This window comes from Bufo gargarizans, chromosome 3 (genome assembly GCF_014858855.1).
Source record: "Bufo gargarizans isolate SCDJY-AF-19 chromosome 3, ASM1485885v1, whole genome shotgun sequence".
NCBI classification, from domain to species: domain Eukaryota; kingdom Metazoa; phylum Chordata; class Amphibia; order Anura; family Bufonidae; genus Bufo; species Bufo gargarizans.
The window spans coordinates 27,891,018-27,905,218 of NC_058082.1; the positions used below are offsets into that span (position 1 = coordinate 27,891,018).

Consider the following 14,201-nt stretch of genomic DNA (forward strand, 5'->3'; position numbering starts at 1 on the left):
TGAATATGTAGCATATCAAACCACAGGGGAAAACACGTGAGGCTCACTGTGAGCCGATGGGTGCAATAGTTCATGTACTCATGGTTAGCAGATGCCTCCCTGGGCTAGCTTACAGTGGATGGGAAGACAGCACAAAATCCTCCGGGGAACTCTCGGTTGCAGGGAACATCAGCCAGATGGAAGTTGAGGTGCCTTTGATGGTGGTGGTGTTTAGGGTGCGTGTGGCTGCTTGGCCCCTGGTTCGTGACGCCAGCACCATTAGGTGCAAATGTTGAGAGTAGTAGTAAGAATTATGAGTCGGTTATTGTAAACCAGTTGAACAGGCAAGGATCCTGGTGGTAATCCTAAGTTCACTCTTTACAGCACTCTGGCACTAAAGATGCTATTAACTATTTATTTAGGAGTTATCATTTAAGGGCGTCCCCCTCACGGCAGGCAAACACATCTGCTTCTTTCTTTGGCAGGAAACTCTTCTAGAAAGGTTTTTTGGTTTTCACTACTACCCGAAAAGTTTAGTTAGTGATAAAGACAATTCTACGGATCAATTGTCCATTTGTGTCCAGGTACTCGGAAAGCTACTCCTGGTCACTTGTGCTGATGAGGGGGCGGCGAGGGGGCGTTCGCCGGTGCATGCACAGTAGTTAAAGCAATGCCCCGGTCCAGCGTGGCAGTGTGCAGGCGCGGGATCTCGGCCGGACCAAATGATGACCCAAGGGAATAGAAGGGCGGGCATAGGCAGAGGCTGGTGCGGGGAAACAATGAAAAAAGGCAGAGCAGCCTGGGCACCAACACAGTGAACGCCACCCCTGGGCACTTGCGAGTGCTCATTTGCATATAAATTAAAATTAATTTTTCCAGCTTCTGCAAGTGTAAAGAAAAAGACAAAAGTACCATTACATTCATGTATAGGTGTGCGATAGGACAATGTAAGCACTGTATATGGCCATATGGAGGTGACAGACTCCCTTTAAGCTAGACACACCCAAACTATATACAAACCAGATTCCAAAAAAGTTGGGACACTATACAAATCGTGAATAAAAACTGAATGCAATGATGTGGAGGTGCCAACTTCTAATATTTTATTCAGAATAGAACATAAATCACGAAACAAAAGTTTCAACTGAGAAAATGTACCATTTTAAGGGAAAAATATGTTGAATCAGAATTTCATGGTGTCAACAAATCCCCAAAAAGTTGGGACAAGGCCATTTTCACCACTGTGTGGCATCTCCCCTTCTTCTTACAACACTCAACAGACGTCTGGGGACCGAGGAGACCAGTTTCTCAAGTTTAGAAATAGGAATGCTCTCCCGTTCTTGTCTAATACAGGCCTCTAACTGTTCAATCGTCTTGGGCCTTCTTTGTTGCACCTTCCTCTTTATGATGCGCCAAATGTTCTCTATAGGTGAAAGATCTGGACTGCAGACTGGCCATTTCAGTACCCGGATCCTTCTCCTACGCAGCCATGATGTTGTGATTGATGCAGAATGTGGTCTGGCATTATCTTGTTGAAAAATGCAGGGTCTTCTCTGAAAGAGATGACGTCTGGATGGGAGCATATGTTGTTCTAGAACCTGAATATATTTTTCTGCATTGATGGTGCCTTTCCAGACATGCAAGCTGCCCATGCCACACGCACTCATGCAACCCCATACCATCAGAGATGCAGGCTTCTGAACTGAGCGTTGATAACAACTTGGGTTGTCCTTGTCCTCTTTGGTCCGGATGACATGGCGTCCAATATTTCCCAAAAGAACTTTGAATCGTGACTCGTCTGACCACAGAACAGTCTTCCATTTTGCCACACTCCATTTTAAATGATCCCTGGCCCAGTGAAAACGCCTGAGCTGGTGGATCTTGCTTAGAAATGGCTTCTTCTTTGCACTGTAGAGTTTCAGCTGGCAACGGCGGATGGCACGGTGGATTGTGTTCACTGACAATGGTTTCTGGAAGTATTCCTGAGCCCATTCTTTGATTTCCTTTACAGTAGCATTCCTGTTTGTGGTGCAGTGTCATTTAAGGGCCCGGAGATCACGGGCATCCAGTATGGTTTTACGGCCTTGACCCTTACGCACAGAGATTGTTCCAGATTCTCTGAATCTTCGGATGATGTTATGCACAGTTGATGATGATAGATGCAAAGTCTTTGCAATTTTTCGCTGGGTAACACCTTTCTGATATTGCTCCACTATCTTTCTGTGCAACATTGTGGGAATTGGTGATCCTCTACCCATCTTGGCTTCTGAGAGACACTGCCACTCTGAGAAGCTCTTTTTATACCCAATCATGTTGCCAATTGACCTAATTAGTGTTAATTGGTCTTCCAGCTCTTCGTTATGCTCAAATTTACTTTTTCCAGCCTCTTATTGCTACTTGTCCCAACTTTTTGGGGATTTGTTGACACCGTGAAAATTTGAATCAACGTATTTTTCCTTTAAAATGATACATTTACTCGGATTAAACGTTTGATCTGTCATCTACGTTCTATTACAAATAAAATATTGACATTTGCCATCTCCACATCATTGCATTCAGTTTTTATTCACAATTTGTTTAGTGTCCCAACTTTTTTGGAATCCGGTTTGTAAATTATGTGGTGCCAGCACCATCTAGGGGCGAGTGGATGTAAATGAAATTGCCAGCCAGATAATAGAGAATACCATAAAATGCAAATAAACACATGTACATACATTAAGATGTTTGAAGTGTCCCATTTACACACATACTGTATGTGGGACGCTGCAAATGATTATATCAGTACAGGATTTTAGCTTTTCCTTTTCAACAAATTAGCAAAGATTTCTAGCATTCTGTTTTCACATTCTCATTATGGGGTACCGAGTGCAGAATGATGGGGAAAACGTGATTTTTTTTTTTTAAATGTAATTTTAATACAAGGCCGCAACATAACAAAATGTTAAAAAGTGAAATGGTCTGAAGGTTTTCTGAATGCATTATATGTATGGATGCAAATAAAGAGCACATATATCTATGAGCATGTGTGTAACATAGGTGTGTGTGCATGTACAGCGCTGTATGTTTTGCCTATGTGTATGTATATGTATGTGCAGGGGCGTAGCTAAAGGCTCATGGGCCCTGGTGCAAGAGTTCAGCTTGGGCCCCCCTTTCCTCAGTGCTTTGTGGCCAGGGGCAGGGAAGCACATAGCCTTCATGCTGCGTGAGGCAAAAACCAGCATACACTTTCCATAAGGCCTCCTGCACACGAACGTGTGCGCCCCGTGGCCGTGATGTGGCCCACAAATTGCGGGCAACAATGCACAAACTCAGACCGTGGGGCAGCCGCAGCGGATCGCGGACCCGTTAACTTTAATGGGTGAGCGATCTGTCCGTTCCGCAAAAAGATAGGACATGTTCCATCTTTTTGCGGAACGGGAGTACGGGACGAAACCCCGCGGAAGCACTCCGTAGTGCTTCTGTAGGGTTCCGTTCCGTGCTTGCGTTCCGCACCATTCAGCATCTCCAGATTTGCGGACCCATCAAAGTGAATGGGTCCGCATCCATGATGCGGAATGCCCACGGAACGGTGCCCGTGTATTGAAGATCCGCATATGCGGTCCGCAGCACTGGCACGGACACATACGGTTGTGTGCCATAGGCCTAATACTGTTGTCTTCTTGTGTGGCACAATGATCTTAGGGCCCCCTCAGGCTCCTGGGCCCGATAGAGTCTGCTACTTATGCATCCCTATAGCTACGCCCCTGTGTATGTGTTCTTGTACGTAGCGAGCTTGTACTCATTTGTTGTTCTGGGGCTCTCTGATTCAATAATTGTCCTGTTGGGGGGCTTGAAAAGTTAGCGCTAGCTGATTGCAGGAGGTTGCAAAAGCAAGCATATATATAACTATCAAAGAGCACCTTTTATCAGAGATATTTTGCGTGTCCTGTTGAACATGCCAACATTTTTTCTACTGAATTTTTCTACAAAATCAGATAGAATACAACCCTCTATGTCACCATATGAGATTAGTTTTCACAGTAATACACATTGTTCAGTGTATTTATATGTTTTTTATGTACAGTATTTCTTTTTGTTCACTTCAGCAGGTTCTTTTCACCCAAAGGCGTCTATAGGTAAATCTGGCTGCGATCAGTAGAGTTAAATAGGTAGTATGTAGTGTTAAGCGCGAATATTCGAATTGCGAATATCGACACTTCGAGAATTTGCGAATATTTATAATATAGTGCTATATATTCGTATTCGCGAATAGTGTTGAATATTCTAATCGCGAATTTATCGCAAATATATTACATTGCTGATTTTCGCAATCAAGTAAACAATGACTGGAGATCACAAATTCTCAAATTTGCGAATTTATGGTGAATATTCGGCCAAAAATTCACGAAATATTGCGAATTCGACTATTGCCTATGCCGCTCATCACTAGTAGTATGTAGCTCCTTATAGTCTAAGGGCCCTATTGCATGAGCTGATGATTGGGAAGGAACAATATTCGTTCCTGATCATTGGCCTGTGTCAACTGCTTGTTGGTGATCACATCTTTTATGCAGCACTAAAAGTCAGGGGATCGGGATGTACTGCCGACAAATGAAAACTGTATGGGGATGAACGATCATATTACAATTGTTGGCCCCTCTTACATGTAAATGTTACTTTAATGAGCCACATACTGTATCATTGTTTGGTGCCTGTTAACAGGCCTCTAGGACCCTAAGACTTTCCAAACAGCCACAAGTCCCTGAGAAAGCTAAATACGTCAGTGGAAGCTCCACTTTTCTGATAGCTTCAATTTATCATATGATAATATTTCAGTTCCCTGCAGCCTCCACTAGGGGGAGCTTATAAGCTAAATGCAAAACTGCATGAAACCCAGCTCCCTCTAGTGGTGGCTGCAGGCAGCCAGAGTTTTATTGTTTAACTTTACGTCTATGTAGAGGATTTGTACCACAAGATATATTAAGAAACTAATCAGCACAAAACCTTGAGCCTTAAAATAATGCAGTGTTAAAAGGTGGACATTCCCTTTAAAGGGGTTGCCTATGATTTTAGTATTGATGGCCTTATCTCAGGATAGGCCATCAATATCAGATTGGCAGGAGTCCACCACCCGATGTCTGTCCACTACATGGTTGATGGTACTGTGCAGTTCCAAAGCTACAAGAAACAGCTGATTGGTGGAGATGATGGGTGTTGGTGTCTTACATTGATGGCTTATCCTGAGGGTAGGCCATCAATACCAAATTATTGGACTACCCCTTTAAAGAGCCATGATTGATGCAAACAACCTTGACTGATGACAACACCTTTCTAATAAAGCTAGAGCCAGCCCTGTACTTCACATGGATCCAGAGATCTCCCCATTCATTGTTCTAATTGTTCTGCTAGATTACTTTTAGGTTGGAAGCTCAGGGGACATGTCCTTTCTGCTGCAGCTCTCTCCCTGTAACTGTCACAGCTTCTAACAGAACATATGACAGGTGCTAGTTGAAGATTTAAGCTGAGCACGTGTGACCAGTTCAGTAAGGACGGACTAAAAATTAAGGAAAATAATTAACAGCAGGTGGCGCTCTACAGATACATTTGATTGAATATCTCAGTGGCTATACAATTTTTTTTATTACAGGCAATTACAAACGTATTCAGATCCAGGTGCTGGTTTGATAACTGTAGAATATGTTAAGTGACACGACCCCTTTTAAGGCCCCATTCTTGATGCATATATTTATCCAGTAATAGGTCACTGCATTATAAATGCCCAGCCTACGTTCTCGGCCTCCCTGGGATGTAATTATTATTCTATGTCTTGACTTTCACAGGCCCGTTTTGTGAATAGCACTTGGATGTTTGGAAAAGGCATGTGCCATGTCAGCCGCTTCGCCCAGTATTGTTCCCTGCATGTCTCTGCCCTGACCCTCACAGCAATCGCAGTGGATAGACACCAGGTACGTAATATGATGTCTGTGCACTTAATCCTTTAGAGAGTTACTTCCGGATCAATAAGCTCGAAAAGTCTTCATAGAAGGACACGCTGGTATAGTTGTCACCTGCTGTTCTTTTATCTCCTTGTCTTCAGCTCATTTCTGAAGGATCCTGTTTGATAGGTCAAGCATGTCATCTTTCATGCAGCTTCGAGGCCAAGCTTCTCAATGCAATCATCCAGAATGCATCCATTTTTCGGTAGAGTTTGTCCTGCCGCATAAATTCAAGAACGCGGAGATGGGAGACTGAAAATTTGTGTAGTTCTCAAAGGGGATGTTCGAGAGAAATAAAAACTGGGGCGGCAGCAGTAAATGTCATAAAATAACCAAAACATTTCATAATCACCCCTTTTCTCCCCTGTGCTGCGCTCTGACCCTCCACTCTGCTGTTTTTTGAATGTGGCTTTTTTTTGTTATTTTATGACATTTACTGCTGCCCCAGGTTTTATTTATCTTGAACAACCACTTTAAAGGGGTTCTCCGGAAATAATGGAATTTTAGCAATTGCCAGTAGTCCGCCTCACTCAGCTGAGGATTCATACTTACCTGCTCTCTTAATAACACAGCTAGAACCAGCCCTGTACCTCACATGGATCCAGAGATCTCCCCATTCATTGCTCTGTTAGATTTATATCAAGCTGAGAGCTCAGGGGAGTGTCCTTTTTGCTGAAGCTAAGGGGGCGTGTCTCAGCGCTCCCTATCACAGCCCAGGAGGTAGCTGAAGGATGAAACGGAGCATGTGCGGCCATCTCTGTGAGCAGGTCAAAGGAATAAGAAAAAAACAGCAGGTGGCGCTATGCAGATAGATTTTATTGAATAACTTATGGCTATGCTAAATTTTGAATTACATGCAATTACAAAAGTATTCAGATCCAGGTGCTGTTTTAAAAGCTATAGAATATTGTTCATGGGACAACCCCGTTAAATCTCAGACATGTACAGACACTGTGGTTTCTTCCAACATATAAAAAAAACAAAACAAGAGAGATCAAATTGCTGCCACACTGGTGATTATACTTCGCCCCCCACTGCCAGCAATTGGCTGATATTATGTATCCATATTCCACAGATTGTCTTACTGTTGTTGAAAAGAGAAGCTTCAGGGGACCCCTGCAGGCTGACATGGGGATCTACACAGCAAAGTCCTGTATATTACTGCTCAATCGTAGTCATTTGGAGCAGTTTGTAAGGGTTAAAAGATAAAAGATAAACGAAAGTATTAAAACTCATATGAATCCGAATTTTTGAGTAGTTTGCTTTTCTTCTTATGCCTTGAAGTTTTCCTGTGTGGCATATGACAGCAGGGTGCCAACTCACGTCAATATGGTTTTCAAGTTTCTAATTAAAAGGGGTTATCCCATGACTAATGTAAAAAATGAAAATCAGACATCATATAGTAAATGGCAATCTCTAACGAAGCTAGAACCAGCCCTGTACCTGACATGGATCCAGAGATCTCCCCATTCATTGCTCTGCTAGATCTATATCAAGCTGACAGCTCAAGAGGAGTGTCCTTTCTGCTGCAGCTCAGGGGGCGTGTCTCAGTTCTCCCTATCACAGCTCAGGGGGCGTATCTATGCTCTCCCTATCACAGCTCAGGGGGCGTGTCCATGCTCTGCCTATTACAGCTCAGGAGGCAGCTGAGCATGTGCGGCCATCTCAGTGAGCAGGACAAAGAAATAAAGAAAAGAATAGACAGCAGGTGGCGCTATACAGATACATGTTATTGAATAACTCATCAGCTATACTAAATTTTTAATTACATGCAAAAGTATTCAGATCCAGGTGCTGATTGAAAACCGTAGAATATTTTTTTTGTGGGACAACCCCTTTAATATGTGGGACTCAGCATGTTTATTATTACTTCTCAAGGTTATCATGCACCCCTTAAAGCCACGGATATCAACTGTTAGAGGGGTGGCGTACATCGCTATCATCTGGATCATGGCGACATGTTTCTCCCTTCCTCACGCTATTTACCAGAAGCTCTTCACATTTGAATACAGGTAAATGAATTAATAAATGTTTCATATGAAGGTGAGCCATGACTTTCCGCACAGTTCTCAGATCAGGAGGGGGAAGGAAGGCTTGAGTCGGCTGGTGAGGGAACTGAAAGGTCCCACAGAAGAAGACACCAGTAGTATAAATGGTGTATTATAGTAGTTGGGGGCCATGTTGAATATTTTACAGTGGGTCTGTAGAGCCACCAGATTATTTAAAGGAGTCTTTCGTGATATTTCTGAAAGCATCCCTCCATCTTGCTGAGGCCAGTGATTGGCTGCAGCGGTTACGTCAGGTATAGGGCGGACTGGGGGTGAAGCTTGGAACTGTGGAGCTGGAAATGGAGGGTGCAGTTTAGGATTGTTTTTTTTTCATGTGATCACATTTAGGTTACCTGCACACATCGCAGATTGCAGAAAAACCGCAACGTAATACAGGACCAGCAAAGTGTATGAGATTAGACAAATCTCATGTACCTTTGCTTATTTCTTCCATACAGAAACTGCCCTGCGGATTTTGAAATTAATTGTTTGTGGTTAGTGCCGCAAAAACAGAATCTACAGAGACTTCTATGCGGATTTCTGTGCGCTTACGCCTCAAATCTGCACCAAAACCCGCATGTGTTAGGCTACTTTCACATCTGCGTTGTGCTGTCCGGTTTTAAGATCCGGCACAGGGTCTCAAAACCGCAGCACAACCCTTCAGTTTTGTCCCCATTCATTGTCATTGGGGAGAAAGCTGAATAAACCGGAAGGGAGGGCACCAGATTGCATTCCGTTCTGGTTTGTTGCTTTCCCATGCTGGGCACAAAAAAAAAATTTGATCCAGCAAAAAAAAAAAAAAAAGAAAGAAAGGATCCTTCACCCATTGACTTCCGAATCCGGTTTCTTAAAAACGGATGCAGCCGGTTGTATTATTCAAACGGAAGCGCAGATGTGAAAGTAGCCTTACCTGAGTTTTTTGTTGCGGATTTGATGCGGTTTTGCCGTAGATCTCTCCCTTGCTTTACAAAGTGTGAATTCCGCACACACACAAAAAAAAAAAATCACACAAAAATTGACGTGCTGGAGATTTCAAAATTCGCACAGTAGGTAAATTTCCACATGAAAAAAAAACAAAAAAAAAAACACATAGTTTGTCTAATCTCATACACTTTGCTGGTACTGTATTACTCTGCTGTTTTTCCGCATGAAAATCTCCTAGGAAAAACTGTGCGTAATCCACAATGAGCGCAAGTAGTCTGGTCGATTTTTTTTATTTTTTTTTGCAGATTTTATGCTTTGCATGCATGGGTGAGAACTGCGGCCAAACTGCATCAAATACGCAACAAAAACTGCAAGTAATGCAGTGAGGATTTGGTGCCGAAACGCACAGAAATCTGCATCCTTGTGCAGGTTCCCTATAGGCTACCTGCACTTGTTGCGGATTACGCTAGTTTTTCCTACGCGGATTCTCATGCAGAAAAACCACAGCATAAGGGCTGATGCACACAAACGTATTTTGTTTCCGTGTCGTACCATATGTGAAACCATTTATTTCAATGGGTCAGCAAAAAAACGGAAGGTGCTTCCGCATTTCCGTTCCGCAAAAAAATAGAACATATCCTATTATTGTCCGCATTATAGACAGGGATAGGACTGTTCTATTAGAGGCCAGCTGTTCCGTTCTTCAAAATACGGAATGCACACAGAGTAACTTCCATTCTGCAAAAAAACACAACAGAACGGACATGGAAAGAAAATACGTTTATCTGCATGAGCCCTAATACGGTACAATAAAAGAGTATAAGATTACACAAATCTCATGTACATTTTGCTTTTTTGTTCAGTGTGGAAATTGACCTACCGCGCGGATTTATAAATCTGCAATGTGTCAATTATGTCTGTGATTTTTGGTACGGAGTTCACCCTTTTTAGTGGAAGGGTAAGATCTGCAGAAAAACTGCATCAAATGTGGATCTTCTGCAGGCTTACCTGCACCCGTGTGCATGTACTCTTAGGCCTCTTTCACACGGGTAAGATTTCAGCGCGGGTGCAATGCGTGAGGTGAACGCATTGCACCCGCACTGAATCCGGACCCATTCATTTCTATGGAGCTGTGCACATGAGCGGTGATTTTCGCGCATCACTTGTGCGTTGCGTGAAAATCGCAGCATGCTCTACTTTGTGTGTTTTTCACGCAACGCAGGCCCCATAGAAGTGAATGGGACTGCGTGAAAATCGCAAGCATCCGCAAGCAAGTGCGGATGCGGTGCGATTTTCACGCACGGTTGATAGGAGACGATCGGGATGGGGACCTGATCTTTATTATTTTCCCTTATAACATGGTTAAAAGGGAAAATAATAGCTTTCTTAATACAGAATGCATAGTACAATAGGGTTGAAGGGGTTAAAAAATAAAATAAAATTTTAACTCACCTTAACCACCTCCGGACCGCCTAACGCAGATTCGCGTTCCGGAGGTGGCAGCGCTGCGCAGAGTCACGGATATACGCGTCATCTCGCGAGACGCGAGATGACGCGCTTTGCCGGCCCGCGCATGCACATCGCGGGCCAGCAAAAGTTAAAGGGGGGTCACGTCAGCAACCTGCCAGCCAATGATCGTTGCTGGCAGGTTGCTGATTTTTAAAAAATCCAATGAGAAGCCAGATAACAGATCATATTAGTAAATATGATCTGTTATATGGCTGCCCTGCTCCTCTGCTGGTCCTTTTGGTCGGTTGGATCCAGCAGAGGAGCAGGCTTCACAGTGAGTACACCAACACTACACTTTAGCCCCAGATCACCCCCTGCACCCCAATTAACCCTTTGATCGCCCCTTTGATCGCCCCTGTCAATCACTAGTGAAAGTGAAAAAAGTGATCAGTGCAAACTGTCACTTTTTTTTTCTCACTGGTATTGACTGTTAGGTTTTAGGGATAGTTTAAGCCCCTTGGTTAAAGGGAACCTGTCACCCAAAAATCGCCTATTAAGCTGTTTACAGTACCTTATAGTGCTGTATAGTCGTTTCCTGATGCACTTTTTGTTAGTTTTGCAGCATGTATGCTCAGTCAGAAATCGATGTTATATTCAGCTGCTGCCCCGTGCTTCAAGTCAGGCTTGAAGTCACGGGGGCAGCGGCCTCGGCGTCTTACATGGCCCTCTCCCCGCCCCCTGCCTCTGTGACTGACAGCCGAAATCCGATTCCGGGACCGCGCTCAACGGCCGCATGCGCAGTAAAGGGCGGCAGGAGCGCGGTCCCGGCTGCCGCGCGTACTACGCGCCGTCTTACTTTCGCCGCACTGCGCATGCGCCCGACATCCTGTATCAAACGCGCCCGCGCCCGGCATCTGGGCGCGGGCGCGTTTGATACAGGATGTCGGGCGCATGCGCAGTGCGGCGAAAGTAAGACGGCGCGTAGTACGCGCGGCAGCCGGGACCGCGCTCCTGCCGCCCTTTACTGCGCATGCGGCCGTTGAGCGCGGTCCCGGAATCGGATTTCGGCTGTCAGTCACAGAGGCAGGGGGCGGGGAGAGGGCCATGTAAGACGCCGAGGCCGCTGCCCCCGTGACTTCAAGCCTGACTTGAAGCACGGGGCAGCAGCTGAATATAACATCGATTTCTGACTGAGCATACATGCTGCAAAACTAACAAAAAGTGCATCAGGAAACGACTATACAGCACTATAAGGTACTGTAAACAGCTTAATAGGCGATTTTTGGGTGACAGGTTCCCTTTAAGTAGTTAGCGATCGGTTAGCGCCCAGCCCACCGCACCGCAGTCACTTATTCGCTGATTAGCGTATCGCTAATCAGCTTTTGTACTTTTATAGTATCTGGAAGTGATCAAAACTGATCACAGTCAGATCTATAATAGTATTAGTGTCATCTTAGCTCACCCTCCACCCAAAAACGCAGTGTTTGCCCGATCAGGCCTGATCGGTCGCCCACACGTGCGTTCGCCCACGCCCACCCCGCCGCAGTGCCAACATTTTTTATTTTTTTTGATCACTGCACATTCACTTTACACGCGCTGCGGCGATAAAAAAAATCAGTTTTGATATTTTTTATCAATCGCAGCGGCCTCCGGTACTTCGCTAGCCTCCCATTTGTAAGACAGGCTTGCTTTTTTTCTTGGGTAGTCTCAGGGAATACCCCTAAATTTAGTTGCCCAAATGTCAAACAGGGGGTATTCTTCTGAAGAGGCCTACAGGCTTCTGACCCAGTCGGATGAGGAATGGGAACCCTCATCTGATGAATCTAGCGGGTCAGAATATGAACCTGTAGAAAGCAGTGGCTCTCTGATCCAAAGTTCGGACAAGGAGGTTGAGGTCCCTGATAGCACCAGGCGTACCCGGCCCCGTGTCGCTAGACCACAGGTTGTGCAGGATCCGCTTCAAGAGCAGCAGAGTGGGGCTGGCGCTGTCTGATTACGTGGTGAGGCATACACCAGCAGCGCAGCCCTCCCTGGACCTAGTACCAGCACTGCCGTAGAACATGGTGAAGTGGCGAGCACCAGAAGGGCAGTTGAAGCTGGTACGGTGGCACGTGCAGTAGTTACCCCGTCGCAGCCACCGCACAGACGGGCCCGTAGAGCCCCTAGAATCCCAGCGGTGCTGGCAAACCCTGATTGGCAGTCCCCAACTTCAGCCGCACCTGTAGTTCCCCCTTTCACCGCCCAGTCTGGAGTTCGGGTTGAGACAGCTCAGATCGGTTCGGCCCTGGGATCTTTTGAGCTGTTCTTGACTGCGGAGCTCTTGGACTTAGTTGTGGCAGAGACAAACCGGTATGCCACTCAATTTATATCCGCCAACCCGGGAAGCTATTATGCCGAGCCTTTCCGGTGGAAACCAGTCCAAGTTTCCGAAATTCAAAAAAAATTCTGGGCCTTCTCCTCAACATGGGTCTAACCAAAAAGCATGAATTGCGGTCATATTGGTCCACAAACCCAATTCATCACATGCCCATGTTCTCTGCTGCTATGTCCAGGGCACGTTTTGAGGCCATCCTGCATTTCCTGCACTTTAGTGACAATAGCACCTCTCGTCCCAGAGGCCACCCAGCTTTTGACCGGCTCCACAAAATTCGGCCCCTCATAGACCACTTCAACCAGAAATTTGTATACCCCTGAGCAAAACATCTGCGTAGACGAGTCCCTTATACATTTTACCGGGCGCCTTGGCTTCAAGCAATACATCCCAAGCAAGCGCGCCCGGTATGGGGTCAAATTGTATAAGCTCTGTGAAAGGGCCACAGGCTATACCCACAAATTTTGTGTCTTTGAGGGAAAAGATCAGACCCTGGAGCCGGTCAGTTGCCCTGACTACCTGGGGAGCAGTGGGAAGACAGTCTGGGACTTGGTGTCACCCTTATTCGGCAAGGGGTACCATCTTTATGTGGACAATTTCTACACAAGTGTGGCCCTCTTTAGGCATTTGTTTCTAGAACAGATTGGCGCCTGTGGCACCGCGCGAACTAGTCGCGCGGGCTTCCCCCAACGGCTCGTTACCACTCGTCTTGCAAGGGGGGAGAGGGCTGCCTTGTGTACTTGTGTAACGAAGAACTGCTCACGGTGAAATGGAGAGACAAGCGTGACGTTTACATGCTCTCCTCCATTCACGCAGACACGACAATACAAATTGAGCGAGCAACCCGTGTCATTGAAAAGCCCCTCTCAGTCCACGACTATAACCTTCACATGGGAGGGGTGGACTTCAATGACCAGATGTTGTCTCCGTATTTAGTTTCCCGCAGAACCAGACGCTGGTATAAGAAGGTGTCTGTATATTTGATTCAATTGGCTCTGTATAATAGTTTTGTTCTCTACAGTAAGGCTGGGAGAACACGATCCTTCCTCAAATTTCAGGAAGAGATAATCGAGAACCTCCTGTATCCAGAAGGTTCCGTGGCCCCATCCACCAGTGTAGTTAGCCGTCTACACGAGCGACATTTCCCCAATGTCGGTCCTGGTACCTCAACCCAACCGTCACCCCGAAAAAGATGTCGTGTCTGTAGCAGGAGTGGAATAAGGCGTGACACCCGCTATTTCTGTCCTGACTGTCCTGACCACCCTGCCATATGCTTAGGGGAGTGTTTCCGGAAGTACCACACACAGGTACACCTAGCATAGGGATCACATCTCACCAGGACAGGCACACAGGGCCATTCACATACAGCTGCTGCAAACCTCTCCTTTCACCTGGGATAAAGTGCATAATGTACTTCGCCACATCTTTGGGCGATTTGCGCTTTGCACATTGTCC

General features: G+C 45.6%; 1 protein-coding gene across 1 annotated transcript in view; it reads left to right on the top strand.

Annotated features, from left to right (window-relative positions):
- GPR83 (G protein-coupled receptor 83) overlaps positions 1–14,201 on the top strand; it is a 52,738-nt gene that overhangs the window by 14,091 nt on the left and 24,446 nt on the right. The window contains exons 2-3 of the mRNA XM_044288331.1: positions 5,799–5,924; positions 7,833–7,966. Of these exons, the coding sequence (XP_044144266.1) occupies positions 5,799–5,924; positions 7,833–7,966 (260 nt within the window). The remainder of the gene's footprint in view (positions 1–5,798; positions 5,925–7,832; positions 7,967–14,201) is intronic.